This window comes from Anopheles gambiae, chromosome 2 (genome assembly GCF_943734735.2).
Source record: "Anopheles gambiae chromosome 2, idAnoGambNW_F1_1, whole genome shotgun sequence".
NCBI lineage: Eukaryota > Metazoa > Arthropoda > Insecta > Diptera > Culicidae > Anopheles > Anopheles gambiae.
The window spans coordinates 26,123,797-26,140,968 of NC_064601.1; the positions used below are offsets into that span (position 1 = coordinate 26,123,797).

At 49.1% G+C, this 17,172-nt stretch overlaps 1 protein-coding gene across 1 annotated transcript; it reads right to left on the reverse strand.

Moving 5' to 3' along the window:
• Positions 1 to 42: 42 nt before the first annotated feature.
• On the reverse strand, positions 43 to 14,925 carry LOC1273228 (scavenger receptor class B member 1). Its single transcript, XM_061650504.1, has 10 exons — positions 13,987 to 14,925; positions 3,989 to 4,080; positions 2,897 to 3,060; positions 2,601 to 2,745; positions 1,983 to 2,183; positions 1,685 to 1,912; positions 1,483 to 1,600; positions 1,228 to 1,394; positions 995 to 1,120; positions 43 to 452 (listed from the first exon to the last, which is right to left on the reverse strand). The coding sequence occupies exons 1-10, from the start codon at positions 14,261 to 14,263 to the stop codon at positions 243 to 245; spliced, it is 1,728 nt and encodes a 575-aa protein (XP_061506488.1). The 5' UTR covers positions 14,264 to 14,925; the 3' UTR covers positions 43 to 242.
• Positions 14,926 to 17,172: the final 2,247 nt, after the last annotated feature.

The window sequence follows — 17,172 nt, forward strand, 5'->3', positions numbered from 1 at the left end:
AGCAATTGGAGCAGCTAGCCGGACGGAGTCTAGACCGAGTGGTTCTACTTGTGCTCTATAGCCAGTTTATTAACAGCTAGCCTTAGCCTAGTTACAAAACTTAAAACAATTAAGCTGAAATCTCCTACAAAACTAGTCTTGCATGCTTGTCACCCCACTCGCGAGATGAAAGCAATTCAGTTTTGGCCTGGTGTTGTTGTTGTTGTTGTTGGGTGTGTGCCTGTCTGTCCTTTCCCCATAGGCTACCAGAGGCTTTCCCGCAGCTCGTTCGAGATGCGGTACGCGGACGAGTAGGCGGACGAGAGCGTCAGCGACACCTTCGTGATGGCAACGAGCAGCAGGATGCCGCCGAATGCGAGCAGGCTGTGCTTTACCACCTGGTCGCCGAACGGCAGTATCTTTAGGTAGAAGAGGAAGCGCGACAGCAGCGTTGGCGGCAGCCCTGGCATCATCTGGTGGAGGCGCATGAAAAAGGAAAAAGCAAAAGTTCGAAAAAAGGGAGAGATGCAGCAAAGAAAGAAACGTTAATAACGGTCACAATGGGGCTAGAGGGGGGTTTTTACACCCCTATTTCCAGTTACGCGACATTGTGCGGCGGGTGGTTTTGTATGCTGCACAAGATCGAAATGAAGTCTTCGCCTGAAGGGAAGGCGCAATTGTGAGATTTAATGTGCATGAGAAAGCGGATGACGGAGGGATGTCTTCTGTGTGTACTTCTTTGGTACACGCATACACACAAACACAAACACACACTCACACACTCTCACACTTGCATTTTCTCACTCCACTCTCAAGCCGGCATCAATGGAACGAAAACATGAATGACACACACATGCGGCCAGGTTTGGTTAGGATAATGGAAACATTGCGATAGTGTTTATAGTTACTATGAGCACCGGCGATGGAGGCGACGATGGCGAAAAGTTCATGCGCGTTGAGATGAACATGCCCCTGGGAGGAGGAAACACAACAACCGGTAGTACGGTACACTTACAATTTCGAACCAGAGTGCCGGCACGACGAGCTTGGAGAACTTCTCACAGTGCGCCATACTGCTCAGATCGTCCAGTACCATGTTGATCTGGAACTTGACCGACAGCTCCAGCGGAAGTCCCGATATCTGCGTGCCATCGAGTGCGATCGGAAACAGTCATAACAAATGGTTGGTGGCGTTAAAGGGCTTCATTCTGAAGGACAATGTTCGCCGCTGGTTTTGTTGTTGCTTACCGGATTGATCATGAAATGGCTCCGGTGGGCGGTCGGATCCGGCCGGGAACCGTTCACGTGTGACCGCACCTTCGGATCGGCGTCGAGAAAGTGCGGATAGCTGAGGGCGATCGGGAAGCCGTAGTAGCAGCTGGTAACGTCGATCAGACCACGCGGCAAACAGTTACCTGGTGTGTGTGTGTTGGGAAGAGGGTTTTACATAAATAAAATTACCTTTTTTTAGCACAAAGGTAAAGAAAAATGGCAAATCCTTACCCTTGCGGCAGTAGCACTTGTTGCGCGGATCGTACTCGCCATTATCGAGCGCATTTTCCTCAAACACAAACTTGGTTGCCTTCAGCCCGTCCACCTCGTAGTCGGTACCGTTTTGGATCTAAAAAAAATGAAGAGAATGTCACATCATTAATTCGCTCCAATGTTCTTGTGCTTGCGCTGTTACACGCATCACACTACTCACCAGTATCTGCGCACGGCACATGCTCTTCCGGAAGAACAGCAGCTGATCGTCCGGCTCGATGAAGCTCTTAAACTTGGTACCGTCGGACGCGTTGCGGATGTTGCTGCAATGGCTACCATTCCACTGGGCCAGGTCCGGCGACCCAAGGTAGGTATCGTACAGGCCCGAAACGCTCGCCGTCGTCTCCCCCGTGTAGAACGTTTCGAAATCATCATCAAAGTCGTACATCTGTGAAGGAAGAAGCTAGTAGTGCTCTGCTAAACGGAAGACCTCCGCGTTCGTGCGCTCCGATTCTTACCCGATCGATCAGGCCCACCTTGTCGAACGATATCCAGTTCGGCAGGAAGGTGTAGCCGAGCGTGGTCAGCGTGGTCGGATAGCCGTACATAAACTCGCGCGCCGTCTGTCGCTCGAGCGGCTGCACCTTCGTTTGCCGTATGAGCAGATTGATTGGCCAGCGGATAAAGTACGGCTGTTTGGCGGCCACATGCGCTATGCTCTAGAAAACAGGAAGGGGGGGAGGGGGGGCGAGAAGAATGAAGCAATTTTTAGAATTAAACTAAATTAAGTTACTACAAAGGAAGAGAAAGAGATACTTACCAGGCATTACACCACCGTCACCACCACCACAACATACAACCCGTTTCCACTGGTGGGGAGGGGTTTTTGGTTAATAAGTGTGGGCGTATTGAGAAATGTGAATCCTCGGGAAAGAAGATTACAGACTCTTTACTACAGTTTGCAAGTTTGCGTTTGTAATTAGTAAGAAAAGGACGACTTAAGCCTTTAACCTGCCATCATTGTGTTAACCGGTTTAATGATGAAGAGACACGGAAAAAGGTATGTTAGATGTTCCTTGGCCACCTCCCGAAGTTAGATACAGCTTAGCGTCGATCGCATTACTTCTCAAACTTACCAGCAGCGCAATGTTGGGCATCATAAACACATCATCCTCCCGCAGATTACCGGACATGCCCTTCTGAAAGATCAGCGGATGGTGCGGTCTCGTCGAAACGGTCCCATTGTCGTTGAACGTAATGTTGTCGTGCGACATCAGTTCCCTTATAAATAGACACACAAGCATTAAAAAAAACAACAGGAAGCCGCAATAAAAGGGGTAAAGCAACATCGACACGATCGACCGATCGATCCCATTTTGCGTGCGATCGTACGCGCTTGTCCTTGGAGCACCTGGGGAATGTAGACGCTCACCTGTAGACGTACGGGCCCACTTCCTCGATCTGCATCTTTTCGGCCCGGCCCGCCATAAAGTCTTCCGCGTTGGTCACGTTAAAGAGATAGATCTTGATGTACAGATCGACGGGCGGTGTGCGCCAGAGGTTGAAAATTTCCGACCCTTCCTGGAAGATTAGTTTCTGCCGAGAGGGAACCGGGGGGCACCGATCCAGAGCAGCAATGGAAAAAGGGGAAAAAGAAGGAAAAACAAAAACCGGTACGATCAGTTTACACAGGAACACTCCTTTGTTTTTCCTACTCCTGGCAATTACGTGGTGGTGATCCCGCAAATAACGGCGCAACGGGAAGACGACGTTCGATTGTGCGCGTAGGGAACAACCGGGACCGACCCGGAGAGGACAAGTTTTTAGTTTGCTGTTGTTGAGATGCTCGTTTCGTGTTTCGGAATGCCAATCACTGTCCAAACCGGGTGCATATGCTGCACACACACACACACACACTCAATACACAAACGGGGCGCTTTTTCGTCGCGTCAAGTTCGTTCACCAGGAGAGGAGTTGAGTGCTGCGCGCGCGTTGGTGGTGTGCATTTTTTATTGCATTTATTTTTCAAGGTCTAGTCCGAAAGTACGCAACACAAAGAGCGGTTGGACGAGTTTTTGTGCAAAAAAAATATAAAAAAAATGTCGGCGTACCACAAGCAACAAGCGACATGCATTTTTAAAAGGAAACCACCGACTAGGAATTTGGTTGATTTGCCTTCTTTTCTTTTTCCCTTCATTCCCATCCATCTTGCGAGGGAACTTTCATCGGATGCGTATTAATGTTGCGTAAAATTCCCGCAAGACCTCCCCCCGCCCCAAGAGTACGCAAAACAGAATTGCCTTTGCTTTGTGTAATGCATTGGTAATATCAGGGCAGGCATTGAATGTTAACGAAGTTGAGAGGCTCGTTCATAGCAAAGCGCGGGGAACGAAACTTAATCGAACGCTTTAGTATTCTTAAAGCACGCGCTATGCTAAATGGTAAACCACACGCAAATGTCGCTCTTGTTGTGGTGTTACAGCAAAGTTGCTCTGCATTTACTACTACTACTACTACTACTTACCCATTTAAATATTAGCAAATAAGGATCAAGGATGTGAATGAGCGCACCGCAGATGATGAACATGAAGCCGGCGGCCATAAGCATAAACGTTCCTGTGATAAGGAGAAAAGAGAAAAAGAGGGATATTAAATTAAGTGGGAAGGATCTTTAATTTTAAACAGCTTTTATCCAATTACTTCGCATTGAAGAATTGTACAGTAATTCATTACTAACAGTTATATTTCAATCGCAGCAATTTAGTGTCAGATGCTCCCATCTGTTTACTACTTATTATTTAGAGAGGGTAGTTGAGAGCAACTACAGTACTAAGAGAGCTTAAAAAGTACTAAAAACAACCATTATGGGATGTTCTATCTCACTCGCTGTAAGGCCTTTGACCAGGCGACCAAACTTCCAGGCGTCCTACTTGAGATTCAAACGTTCCTTAACTAAAAGTAACGTTCGTTTTTTATAGGGGAAAATAATAGCTGAATATTTTTAACTTTGTACAGCATTTGATTATGCTTTAGAAATCCAAAATTTATACATCAAAAATACCTTAAGAAAGTTATCGCATTATTGACTCGAAACGCACGAGCACATAAGCCGTAGTTTAGAGACCCCCGGTCTAGACATTGGTCCTTGAAATTAGTGTTTGTTCTGGTCAATGGAGCATGGTCTGACCCGCGCGACCAGCACTTCTCCAATTACGGTCAAACCGAAAACTGGACCAATGCGTAAATAGCGGTCAATGAGCCGAGTGCCGAAATGTACCTAAAAAATCGGAAGAAGTCCGAAGTCGGAAGAAAAAGCGTCCAAGTTCGATTCGAAATACTATGAACTTATCGCTACGTGTTCTATACAGGGGCTTCCAGGGGTTCTCATAGTTGTGGGACACTTCCTAGACTCTATCCTATTGGAAATGAAACTTTTAAGTTGGGAATTGGACTGTATGGCATTATTGGACAGACTCTTTAGACATTCTTATTGGATTTGGCCAACAACGGTGCTATAGAGTCCAATTCACATGGCATAAAGTTCTTTTCCCGCAAGAAAGAGTTACTAAAGTGTCCCACAACTATGAGAACTCCTGGAAAACCCTGTAAAACTGTTTTGAACTGATTCATAAAGAATGACCATAAAGACCGTGTTGCTTATACATCTTGTGTATATTGTTTTTTATGAATCATCACATTCAAATAATTATGTCCATTGGGGTGGAATACTTTCAAATCATTAGTCATACAAATAAAACGCATTTTAATGATAGTGTTAGTGGGTGGTAGTCATAGAACAACAAGAACTCTAATAAATGGCAATGGAAAACAGAGAATGGATTTAAGCGTACTTCCTTAAACTTGATGCTAACGGTCACTGTCATTAGAACTATTTAAATTATCTTTAATGTGTGGGACTTTACCTTAATAGCAAAAAACAAACAGCTCTGCATTGAACGCAATTTGCCATCGAATCGTGATTGTGCAAATTATATCAACTTTTTCCCCCATAAAAAAAAACATTTCCCTAGAACCAATCATTAATCACCGCGTTATGCGCGTAGCATCCTTTAATCATCCTTCCGTGAATCCAACAATTATAAATCAATCTGCAGCAGGTGTTGCTAAAACGTGCCCAGGAACGACCACCAGAAACAATGCCACCAACACGTGAACTTCCGGTAGATTAGCTAACCAACCTATCATCCTTTTTCCCGCACCGAACAGCGTGTGTATGATTTATCTGCTACTACTAATCGACAGCACGATTTACTGTGTACCTCTGTTAGATTAGCTAGTTGGCTAATTTACCACACCACTGCACCGCTCTTAACCGGCCAAGTTGCAGTTGAACCTGTTCCGCCCGAGCTCGATTACCTCCCCCCTCCCCCGGGCGTGAGAAGGCGTGGAAAGGGAAAGGACCGTTGCAATCATTCTAGCACTCGTGCGCATCAATGAGCGCAGTAATTGTGGCTGTGCAGAAAGACAGATCAGGTAAGGTAGTTTGCAGCATGGAAGGGCTAAAGTTCAATCCTACTTACTACTTACTCTGCCGGGGTGACAGTGCTGTGACGCACGATGAAGCAAATAGCAGTTAATGGTATGCTGTTTTTTTAAAACAATAATAAGCAAATTACTAACCCAGCTTGCAGCGGAGATTAGCGTTCTGGAATTGAGCTTTGCGTGAGAAGCTTTGCCCAGACTGGATCTTGATCGGTGGGCCCACATGATCCTCCACCGAGCAGGAACATCGTACAAATCCCATACATATCCTTAAGCAGACTGTACGATCGATTAGAGGACGTCACGTTTTGCACCCACCACTAATCCAGCCCGCGAGAATTGTGCACAGAAATCCGGTTCGAAGGGCCAAAACGAAAGCGCGAGAAAACCGATTCCACAGTTAGCTCTCACATGGAGGCAATTAAATGCCCATCGATCGGTTGCACGCTGTCACCCGCACAACACCCGCGGCGACCAAAAACGTGTTAATGACATGTGCGCCGGACATACCGGCCACACCTCTTCAATGGTGAGGGGGTGTGTGATGGAACCGGTGATTAATTACAGGGGTACTCAACCGTATCATTGAATCCACAAGCCGCCGAAAGAAGACATCAATTTGCTAGCGATCAAACATAAATGCGTAAATCAGTCGTAACGCTTCACTGGCCACGGGTGAACCGTACTTGATCGCGTGATTGCGATCAGTCAGCGCCTACTACAACGGCGCGGGACGAAAGAAATCATAAAATGCATGTTTTTTATCGAAAGAGAACAAAACGTTCCGTCCGGACGCAGCGAAGGTTACTTGGATTCGATGAAAATGGCCGCATTTTTTTATTATCGAACAATCGAAATCGACGCCAGGCCCCCCAAGATAGCGCTTCAAAAATGGTTTCAAATATTTAAAAGAGCTTGTACAGAAGCAAAAAAAAAAGAAGAACATCGTCAAAATGTTCAAGGCATTCATACCAAACGGAGGGGGGTATTATGGTGGTGTGTAGCCTAGTTTTTTTTCATTCTCATACACTCTCGCTCGCAATTGAACGACTGCGTGCAACAATCCGTTCTTCAGTTGGAGGTTGGATCGCAACCATTCTCTCCCAAAACTTGACGCTAAAAAAAAGTCGAAAAGCCCTACGGTAATGAGTGGCAATGCTAAATGTCATGTCCTTGGGACTTTTGGGAGCAATGGAAACAACAACAGCACTCTGGCCGGCCACACCCCATCAATCTGCCACAACATCAATCAGCACACGCAAACAGGATCGGCCACCGCCGACACGTGAGCCGATCGACTCGGCCGAAGGCATTCATCAGCAAATTACCATCTCCTGGGTATGGTCGAGGAGATTCATAAAATAATTACACGCGAGGCGTTGTGTGATTTATAATCGGGAGCCCATCATGCACACACGCACGCACACTGACCACACACAAACACACACGGCTTTGGGACGATTTGCATTCGAACGACATCCCCCCACGGCAACGGGACATGTTGTGGTGTTGTCAGTGTCCATCCATCCGTCTATTCGATATTCAAATCAACCGATTGCGCCCTTAACATCGCGCAGCGAGCCCCGGGACTGGTTCGGAAGCGGGCGGATTGTTTACAGTAAGCCACCATCTTGCTTTGGTTCGACAGCTAACCGCGGACTATATTTGCATACACCGCCACCGCTGAGATGCCGTACGGTTGGCGAGGTTGCTTCTGCCGGATGCGTCATTCTTGACGTGCGGTATATGCTTCCTCTTGCTCTTGTTCGCATCTTGGAAGATAATGTTATTTTTGTTTGCTAGTTTTGTATGGGAGATTTTCTGAAGATTGATTTTTGCACACGCGATCTTTGAGAGATCTTAGTACTCCACCGTCTGCTAGAAGTTAAGACAGTCCAGGATCTGATCTTTAATCTAAATCGTTTCTGGAACAGAATCCCTCATACTCATACCAATGGTAGAATTAACGCTGATCCTGTATTGGTCCTGGAACTGATCCTGCACCCATATCGATGCTGAGACTGACCCTAAACCTACACCGGCTCTGGAACTGATTCTGAATCCCTATTGGTCCTAAAACTGATGCTGAACCCGTATTGGTGCTGGAATTGGTTCTGCACTCATATCGATCCTTGAAGTGATCACAAACCTATAACGTTCCTGAAACTGAACCCCTACTCATGTCATTTCTGGATCTGATTCTGAACCAATATTGATCCTTAAATTGTATTCTGATGCAAAAACTGTAGCTGTATCAATCTCAGTCTTGAGATGGATCGTTCGGGTAGACATTTAGTCATTCTAGTATCCAGGAAGTAACAAACCTAATTAATATCCGTTAGGTCTAGCTAGAATTTGCACATAGAGAGGAGAAGAGATAGCTTATCTCCAAAATTGGGATATTTTACGATATCAACTATGTTGATCCTATGCAGTATGACCTTTGGCAGCTCGAATTCTGTCAACAATCCATTCCAAAACCCCAAGTCAAACAGTAATTGTTAGCTAAGTTCTGAAAAGCTCACCTTTTAGTGTAATGTTCTACTTTAATCACATGTGAATTATGTCAGGAACGGTACAAAATCGTCAAACATATTGTCAAAATCATCGAAAAGCTGTCGAAAGCGTACATGGTGAAACATTGCTGTCATTTCAGCACCGATAGTACAATTCAGTTGATGATCCAGATCCGCTATCTATTTCAGCAGAGTCAGTTTCAGAAAATCTTAGTATCTAGTACAGAGTTTCAATAAACATTGATTGAGTTCCTTTCCCAAGGCATGTACAAGCATATATGCTTATGGGGCGATGCTCATGATATTTAATTGCAGTTCTTAGGGCTTTTTAATACCAGTTTACGAAAAAAAAAACAACAAACCCTCCCTAACCGGCCTGTACCCTCAATGCCCTAAAGCGTTGGCTCACACACCAGTGCAATTAATCCCTCTCTTTTTGTTCAATTAAATAAAACATACATCGAACCGACCTGATACATACACTCTCTTGCATACACGCTAGCAGGGCATGGAGAAAAACAAGAAACTCCAATCTAATGCATGCCGAAGCGAGCTTCGTTCGACCTTGGGACTTACTATCTCCTCCCCACCAGTGCAGCCATTTGACCGATTCGGAAAATCTATGCTTATCGGCTAGATGCCTCATGTACGAGCACACATTCCAAGAGGCCACCCCTTCTTCCCTTTCCCCCTGTCTCCCCCCCCCCCCCCCCCCATCAAGAAGAGCCGTTCTTGCGGCGGTCGTATTTTGCCGCGCTCCATTGACTGGACAACACACACACACACACTGAGGAGAGCGCTACCCACAAGAGACACTTGCGAATGTTGCAAGGTTGCACTCTGTGTGTGTGTGTTTGGTAGGTGCATCGGGTGCAGCAGGTGAAGTGTGCGTCCGACCGCTTAGAGGTGCGGTGGTCTTCGATCCACTATCGCTAGCCAGTCATGTGGAAATCATAATTGCGAGTGCACTTTCCAGCCGGTTTGTGTATTGTTTCGGGGGGGGCTGGGGCCATTTTTTGCTCTCCTCCCGATACCGACCGTTAGTAATTCTTCCGTTAATCGTGTGTAACCTTATCGGGCCTTTTTTTATTGGGTTTTTGTGTTTTTTTTGTTGCATTTGCGTAAAGGCGTATCGGTGTTCACCTTCCGCGAGCACACGCGCAAGCGAAATTGAAACACACACATACACACACTCTTGCCACGGGGAGATGGCCACGAAGGACGAGAGTCTTGGCACAAACCTGCCTTAATGGGAAATCGCTAGAAGGACGTGCAAGAGTGTGTGGCTTCGTGTTGAAAAACGCACCGTTGAAGGAGTGTACCGGTGCAGATCACTTATCAGTGAGCTTTTCTTTCTTTTGTTTGTTATCTACAGACCCATCCATCAAGGCATTTCTTCACAAATGACACTGAAATGTCACACACCAAATGACTAGTAAAAAAAGGTCCACCATCCAAACGACAATGCGGGCAAAAGATTGAAGTTCAGCACGCGTAATTAATTGTCCTCGAGTGCCTCGAGTGACAATCAGCTCAGGACGATCGCGATCGCACCGAGTACCGAGTTGACAGGCAGGCCGGTGAGAGAGCGGGCCGCTCAGGGAGCGACAATTACTGGCCATGAAAAGTAGTAACAATAAAAAGAAAACGATGGCCACCCGGTCCGATGAAGGCCGGTGGCGGGTTGCGGTAAAAATGCAAAACGAACACAAAACAGCACAAACCGAAAGAAACAGGTACTCCTTGACCCTGGCGGTGGTGATCGGTGAAGATCACCGGCCAGGACGATCGAATCGTCCAGATCTTGCTGTGTGTCAACATTCCGGTGTATGTGTATGTTCTTGCTGAACTGATCTTGATCACCCAATTGGCGTTAAATTCCTCTGGCCGTTGGTGCGTCATACGCATGCGGCGCACCTGTACTCATTAGCGCACGCTCGGCTAGATCCTGAAGGCGAATCGATCATCAGTTTCCAGTGTTGCGGCTACAGATGCGAGCCTGGTTAAATGGGCAACATTATCAACCTAAACGGCAAATGAGCGATTAACATTTGCATTCACTCGCAGTGACCGACGGACAAATACCGACGTCATAGCAAACCGTCAGTACCCAACTGTTTCCCGACTCCGCTCGCACTCATCTGAAGTTAATTCTGAATCCAGCATCAAACGAGCGACATGTTGCAAGCTCATCCCGACTCCCGACCCCTGCGTGATTGGGCGATCCGTTCCCCCTCCCCCCCCTTTCCCCACCGTTACGTAACACCGGCTCGGAATTGCATAAACAGCGTGCGCCGTTTATCAAATCCCTTCGTTCATTCAAATCTCGCGCATCCCTTCCTCATACGCGCTCCCGGAAAGGCCAACCTTGCACGTTTGAGAACTGCGCAGGCTGTCGACCTACACCCTCGAACAGTCAATTAAAGTGGAGAACTTTCCCGACGGTGCTGCTGCTGCTAAACAACGTATCGCACGATGGCCGGTAGTCGGTAGAAATCTGCTGCGTCGTCGCTGTCGCTTTCCGACGACATTGGCCATCGGCGTACGCGTCCAGCGGTGCGAGGCAGGGTGCGTAGAACAGCGGCAATGAAGTGGGTCTGTGTGTGGCTGATAATTATCGGTACACATTTGTGTCCCACATGACACGCAAACGAAGCGTTACGGGCGTATGCAAAAAGGGCGGAAAAGGGCGCTTGGGTAGGGGAAGTGTGTGTGTGTGTGGATCTCCCTTTCAGCAATCGGTCAGCAGGGTGCAGCAGAGGGTCAAAACGGTAGAGGTAACAGGATATGGTAATGGTCTCGTCGCAGCTGCCCCATTACGTGCCCTTTACCCGACAACCGTTCATTCTTCAAGGAACCATTTAAGGGTTAAAATCATTAGCCCAGGGAGAAGGGGTAGGAGGGGGTGGTCCGATCCGTTATCCGTTGTCCTAGCTGGGGAGCTGGGAGACGTTGGAGGGGTTTGTTTGCGTATCACCCAACAGGGGGGTGTTAGAATCTATCCGATGGAATTTATAAAATGTATGTTTTTGTCGCAGTTTTGTAAGCAGCGAGTAAGTGAGATATTATCGGCTTGACGCTGTTAAAAGTGACGTAAAGGTTGTTTTTTGAAAGTTGTAGTAGTTGTTTTTCTGACAAATAGATGGCGCAACAGTTTAGCAGCACAGCCGTCAAAACAAACACACGCCTGACACAACCAACAACAGCTTAGTGTAGTGTGTAGAACCGATTTTCTCATTTTTGCTGAAGGGTTCCCACTTATTGATAAGGATTTTTTAGATGATAATATGGCTTCTATATATCCTTTCCTTTACTATCTCCTCCTTACAAAACCCCAATCACAAAATCATATCTCATTTTTCGAGGACCGAACCCTGAACGGGCCCCCCTATTATTTGGTGATCCCCGTGCCAACTACACCACGGGACCGGTTTGATTGCGCACCTGCTAAACGTCGAACTGCTTCCGCGCACATATTCTGCACAGTGTTCGTTTTTGCGCCCTAAAGCAGGCTGCTACTGGGAGAGTGGGTACCTTTCTACTAACTGCACACGATAGGCAGGGCATGATGAAATGTAATTCTACCCTGTCTACTAATGCCACTCCTGCTGCTAATACCAACAATTGGACGTTATACAACATACGATCGAAAGGCAACCCACCAAATGATTCCAATCGCTAGCGAAAGCTCCTAGGACCAAGCTACTCAGCTACTGCTAATGTCCCATTAATCCCATACCCAATGGCGGCTTGTCTGAAACGTGAGCATAAGCACCTGTAATCCGAAATCGCTTCCTAAAATCAATCAACCACAAATTACGCCCACACCCCCGCCCCCCTTTCCAGCAAGAACGATCATCCCGAAGCGCGTGCAGCAAACACGGGCGCGATTCGATTGATGGTGTAGCCCGCGCTGTCCATCAAATACTGGTTTGGCCTGTTCGAACGGTTCGGTTGGCCATTCAGCCACCAGTCGCTCACCTCGGCATCCCCGGGGACTGAGACACTGAGACACAGCAGAACATAAGGCACACTAACACTCCCTCCAACCCAGTTGAAGCGATCAGTCCGGCGTGCATCCTGTGCCGGTTGAATGGCGTGCTTTGTTCGACAGTGAATGTGCAGAGCTGTGTACACACGGAACATTAGAAATTAGCTATTCTTCGCAACGTGACACGAGCTCTGGCAAGACTTATCTCCGTAACTGCAAGATGCACAAAACACCACCGTGAACGGTGGCGATGGTGGTGGTGGAAAATAATGATCGTCCGATCTGGTGGACGGGTCGGATCATGCATATAATTCAATATTCTTACAACCCCGCCGAATGGAATGGTCGTTACTGTCCCCGGCAATTAGGCGATATCGGGCGCTATCTCGCGGTGTCTCGGCGGGACAGCACAGATACAGGGATAGAGAGGGATACAAAGAGAGAGAGAGAGAAAGAGAGAGAGAGATAGATGGTGCCCTATGACACAATACGCCAAACAAGGTACACCATGCGGTTAAGGTTAAACACGCGCAAAGAATGTGCGCCTGCGGGGAATGTCTTGGTTGTCGTATGCGTGTGGCGTACGCGGAAATAGACGTACCCCGGGCCAGGCAACAATGCGGTGATCGAGTGGAATTTTCCAAACAAACAACATCGGGCGTTTGACATTTCGGAAGGTTCTGTCACACACAAGGCACTGGGCCGCGAAAACACCCAGCCAATGTGTAGTGCGCGCATATCAAGATGTCGGAGCTTGTTGCGCCAACACTCTTGTGTGTGCGTTGTTTGTCTGTGTGTGTCTCGGTACAGGTTTTCCTTTTCCTTGCACAAAGTGCTGCTGCATGGTGCTGCACGCTGCAGCATACTACGCGTGCAAGTCTTCTAGCCTTCTCACAAGAAGAAGAAGAAGAAGAAGAAGAAAACCGGGTCCCCGCGATCGGTAGGTAGGCGCAAAAATTTGAACACCGATCGGATCGGGTGATCGGGTGGCGATGGGTTTACACTTGTTGCCCTTCGATGCGAGCGCATGATTGCAACATCCCGCACACCAAGTCTTGCCTTTCCCCGTCCCTTCGATCACAGCACACTCTCTGCCCTCTTCCTCCCGTAAAGATCACCCGAACACTCGGAGGCTGCCTGTTTTTCCGTTTGCATTGCGCCTCGCGCACCGAGTGTCAAGCCCCCCCCCTGCACTCACGACGCTCGGCGCGGCGTGTCTCTGCGTGTGTGTGCGGCTCGACTTCTGCGTCTCGGGCACGAGAATGTGGTATTTCTTCGGCACCGGGGCCGCACCGGTTTGAGTGCAATCCATCCATCGAACGGGGAGGGATTGCTGCAGCCAGAACGAACGCAAACGCGCAGGCCTCCGACTATGGTCCGTTGGCCCGGGGTTCCGAATCTCCGCACAAGCCGAGACACAATTTTCCTTCCGCCAAACACACTGTCGTCCTCGAATTTACTAAACAAATGCAAAACCACTCTCCCTCCCCCTTGCTGCTGCGGCATACTTACGGTTGGGGTAGCGCGTGTGTCGGCCATGCTTCGGTTGGTGGAAGAAATAGTCGAGCAGGGAAAATTCACTCCGAATCCGGCGCCGGAACGGGCCCAGGCTCACTGACCGGCGGCGCTGTGACGTCCCGGAGCTGCCGCCACCGCCCGACGAGGAGCAACAGTCTCCACTGCTGCTGCTGCCGCTGCTGCTACCGCCCAAACTGCCACCAGCGCAGCTCGGACTGCCGCCGAATATTGTTTGATACTGACTGCCGAACAGACTCGCAAAGTCACGCATGGTGTGGTTGTGTTTTCTTCTTCTTCTTCTTTTTGTATGTGTTTTGTGTTTGCTCACTTGTCACACAGCACTACTGACAGCCAAACGCCAAGGATGCGGAACCTTCGCTCCTCACTCACTAAGCCTACTACGCCGTTTTTGGAAGCGAAAAATGGAAGCGTCCACTCGCAACTCCTTCACCGTTTGCACCTTTCACAAGAACCCACCCACAAAGTTGATAAATCCCACAGCACAGAAAATCGAACCCCCCGCTAGAGCTCGGTGTCACTCCACTTCTCTCACTGTCTATCTTTCACTCTCTTGTGCAGCAAAATCACTCCAGAACGCGAGCTCGCCAATCACAAAACCTTGCTTTATCCTTGCTCGAAAAAGGACAAATCAGCCATATAAGCTATGGACGCGTGCGCCAGGGGCACCAGGAATCGTTATCGCATCGCACCGCACACAATTCACCAGCATTGACACGAAGCACGCTGCACGAAGTTGAAAACGGGAAGGACTTCAACTCCTTTCGGACGAGTTCGAAGCGTTCCGTTCTTGTTTCCTCTCTTTTTCCGCTTCTGTTTAGTTGCACGCGTTCGTGTACGTTCGCTCGCGATCGTTCTGCGTCCGTCGTGATGAGCGCGCGGTAGTAGACTGTGGCGAGTGCTCAGGCGCGGGCTTCTTTGTAGTGCACTTGCACCCGCCCGTGTGCGTTAAGTAACCCTCCCTCTTCGCCTTCCCCGGGTCACATACAAACACACACCGGCCCATAGCTGTCCGTAGCTGCCGTGCCGTGCCTTGCGCGAACAGACACACACACACACACACACGCTGGATGGATCCGTCCGGATTGGAACCTGCTGGAACTCGAACCCCGCGTGGTGTGTGTGTGTGTGCGAACGAGACGGTGGCTTCAGCGTTTTAAGATGAAAAAGGACAGTGGTTTATTAAATGGGAAGGGATGGCGGGGCGCGGTGGCAGTGGTTGTTGTCGTAGTAGAAGAGTTGAACCATTGCAAAACCAGTTGATACTGTTGCAGCTCCCCCCCTCCCTTCCCCCTCTTTCCCTTCCCAGTCGGTCCAGTGCTAGTGGTCCGAGCGAGCGAATATGCACTCGTGAGTGCAGTGCGTGTACCCACTACTACGCGGTAGCACAGGCGGTGCAATTTGCAATCTGTACGTACGCACCACCGCGTTCGTGAGATGCATCGGTCCGTTTGTGGTGTGCAGGGGGGGGGGGGGGGGAGGCGTCTTGCAGTAAGCGCGTGAGTCAATAAACATCACTGGAGCTGCTGGAGGCTGTGACGCTCCATCGGTGAGGTCCAGCTAGTAAAATCGCAAGAAAACGTCAATGAACACCCTCACATCACACGCTCGTCCCAGTGTCAACCTGTCTGCCGAACGATCTTTTAGCGCGCTCTCCCTCTCTCTCACTCTCCCTCTGTCTCCCTCTCTCTCTCTAACACACCTCCTTGGATGCAGGCAAGGATGTTGTGGAAGCTTCTGAGGCAAAATGTCGATCACACTGTTTGCCCTCGACTGCGTGGAAGTGCCGTGCACATGCCGTTATTATTCACACACACACGCACGCACGGCAAGGTGCACTATCGGATCCCTTGCCTTGGAGCCGCCGCTTGGACAGCGATTAGACGAAATTAATAATGGTTACCGCTGCCGTATGACAGGAGCACAAACACTCACACTGCAATTAGTCTGGGGTCGAGGTCACACCGTGGCTGTACGGTACGGACACCCGGATATCGGAACCGTGGTATCTTCCTTTCCTTACCCAGACCACCTAACAACCGAACCACCCACTCCCACACACACACACGCGCGCACTTCCTTGCAATAGTGCGACTCCTTGGCGAGAGGACGCAAGAAATAGGGAACTTTGTGTGGCGCATTTGTGTGCGGTTGGGAGAGGTGCATTAACCGCACTTGAATTCTAGCTGCACTCCATTGCCATCGGAGACACCCCCCCCCATCCCCCCCCCCCCCATCCGATGTATGTGTGCATCGTCTGTGCGTGTATGTGGGTTAGTCGGTGTTCTTGCGATGGTGGACAGTTCTCGTCGTCCAAACGTGGACAGTTAGAGTTCGTCGTCGCTAGCTCGTTAGCTAATTGACGCGCGCGAATGCGTGCACACACACACACACACACATACGCGTGCGACCCCCTACCACCCAATGTCAGCAACCCATTTGCCTTTGTTCCTCATCTTGGCTACCTTCGGAAGCGACTGTTTTTCCGCGTCGCGTGAACTCATTATCGTGTGCCCGGCTGGCGCGTACTGATCGATTGGCCTGTGGATTGGGAATCTCATCTCGAAAGTGGATCCACCGACATCCACCGTAGTAAGTGTCTCGCACAAAACTAGTTTTCTTGTTGAGCCAAGAATGCCGTCGACATCCTTTTCTCGGTTAGCGTTCCACGATTACAAAACAACAAGCCGCGCGCGAGTGTGTGACCTTCGCGTACGCACCCGCTCATGACTCAGGGGAATCCCTCCGAATGTCGCCCAACCGGAAAACTATGCACCGCGTAATGGGGTGCGCTTCCGCAACGGGAGTGCGCCCACGACACAGAGAGAGAGAGAGAGACAGTGAGTAAGTGAGTGAGTGCGCGGGAAAAACACTCACACAATGCTTGCGGTGGCGTCTTACAACTTACCGCACCGGAGTACTTTTCCACGCGAAAGCGCCGGCTCATCATCGTTCCGCCGTGAGTAATTGGTCCCGCTCGGAGCTTCCGAGAGATTCTGATATCTTGATATCTTTTTCTAACCGCGGATGCACTGGAGCGCGCGCGCTATATTTTCCTACCAACTGTCACTGGGAAGCGGATAATTGATTACACATTAAGCGTCGCCTGTGTGTGCAGTGCAGTGCACCGAACCGAGGATATCCGAGTCGTGATGTCGAGAT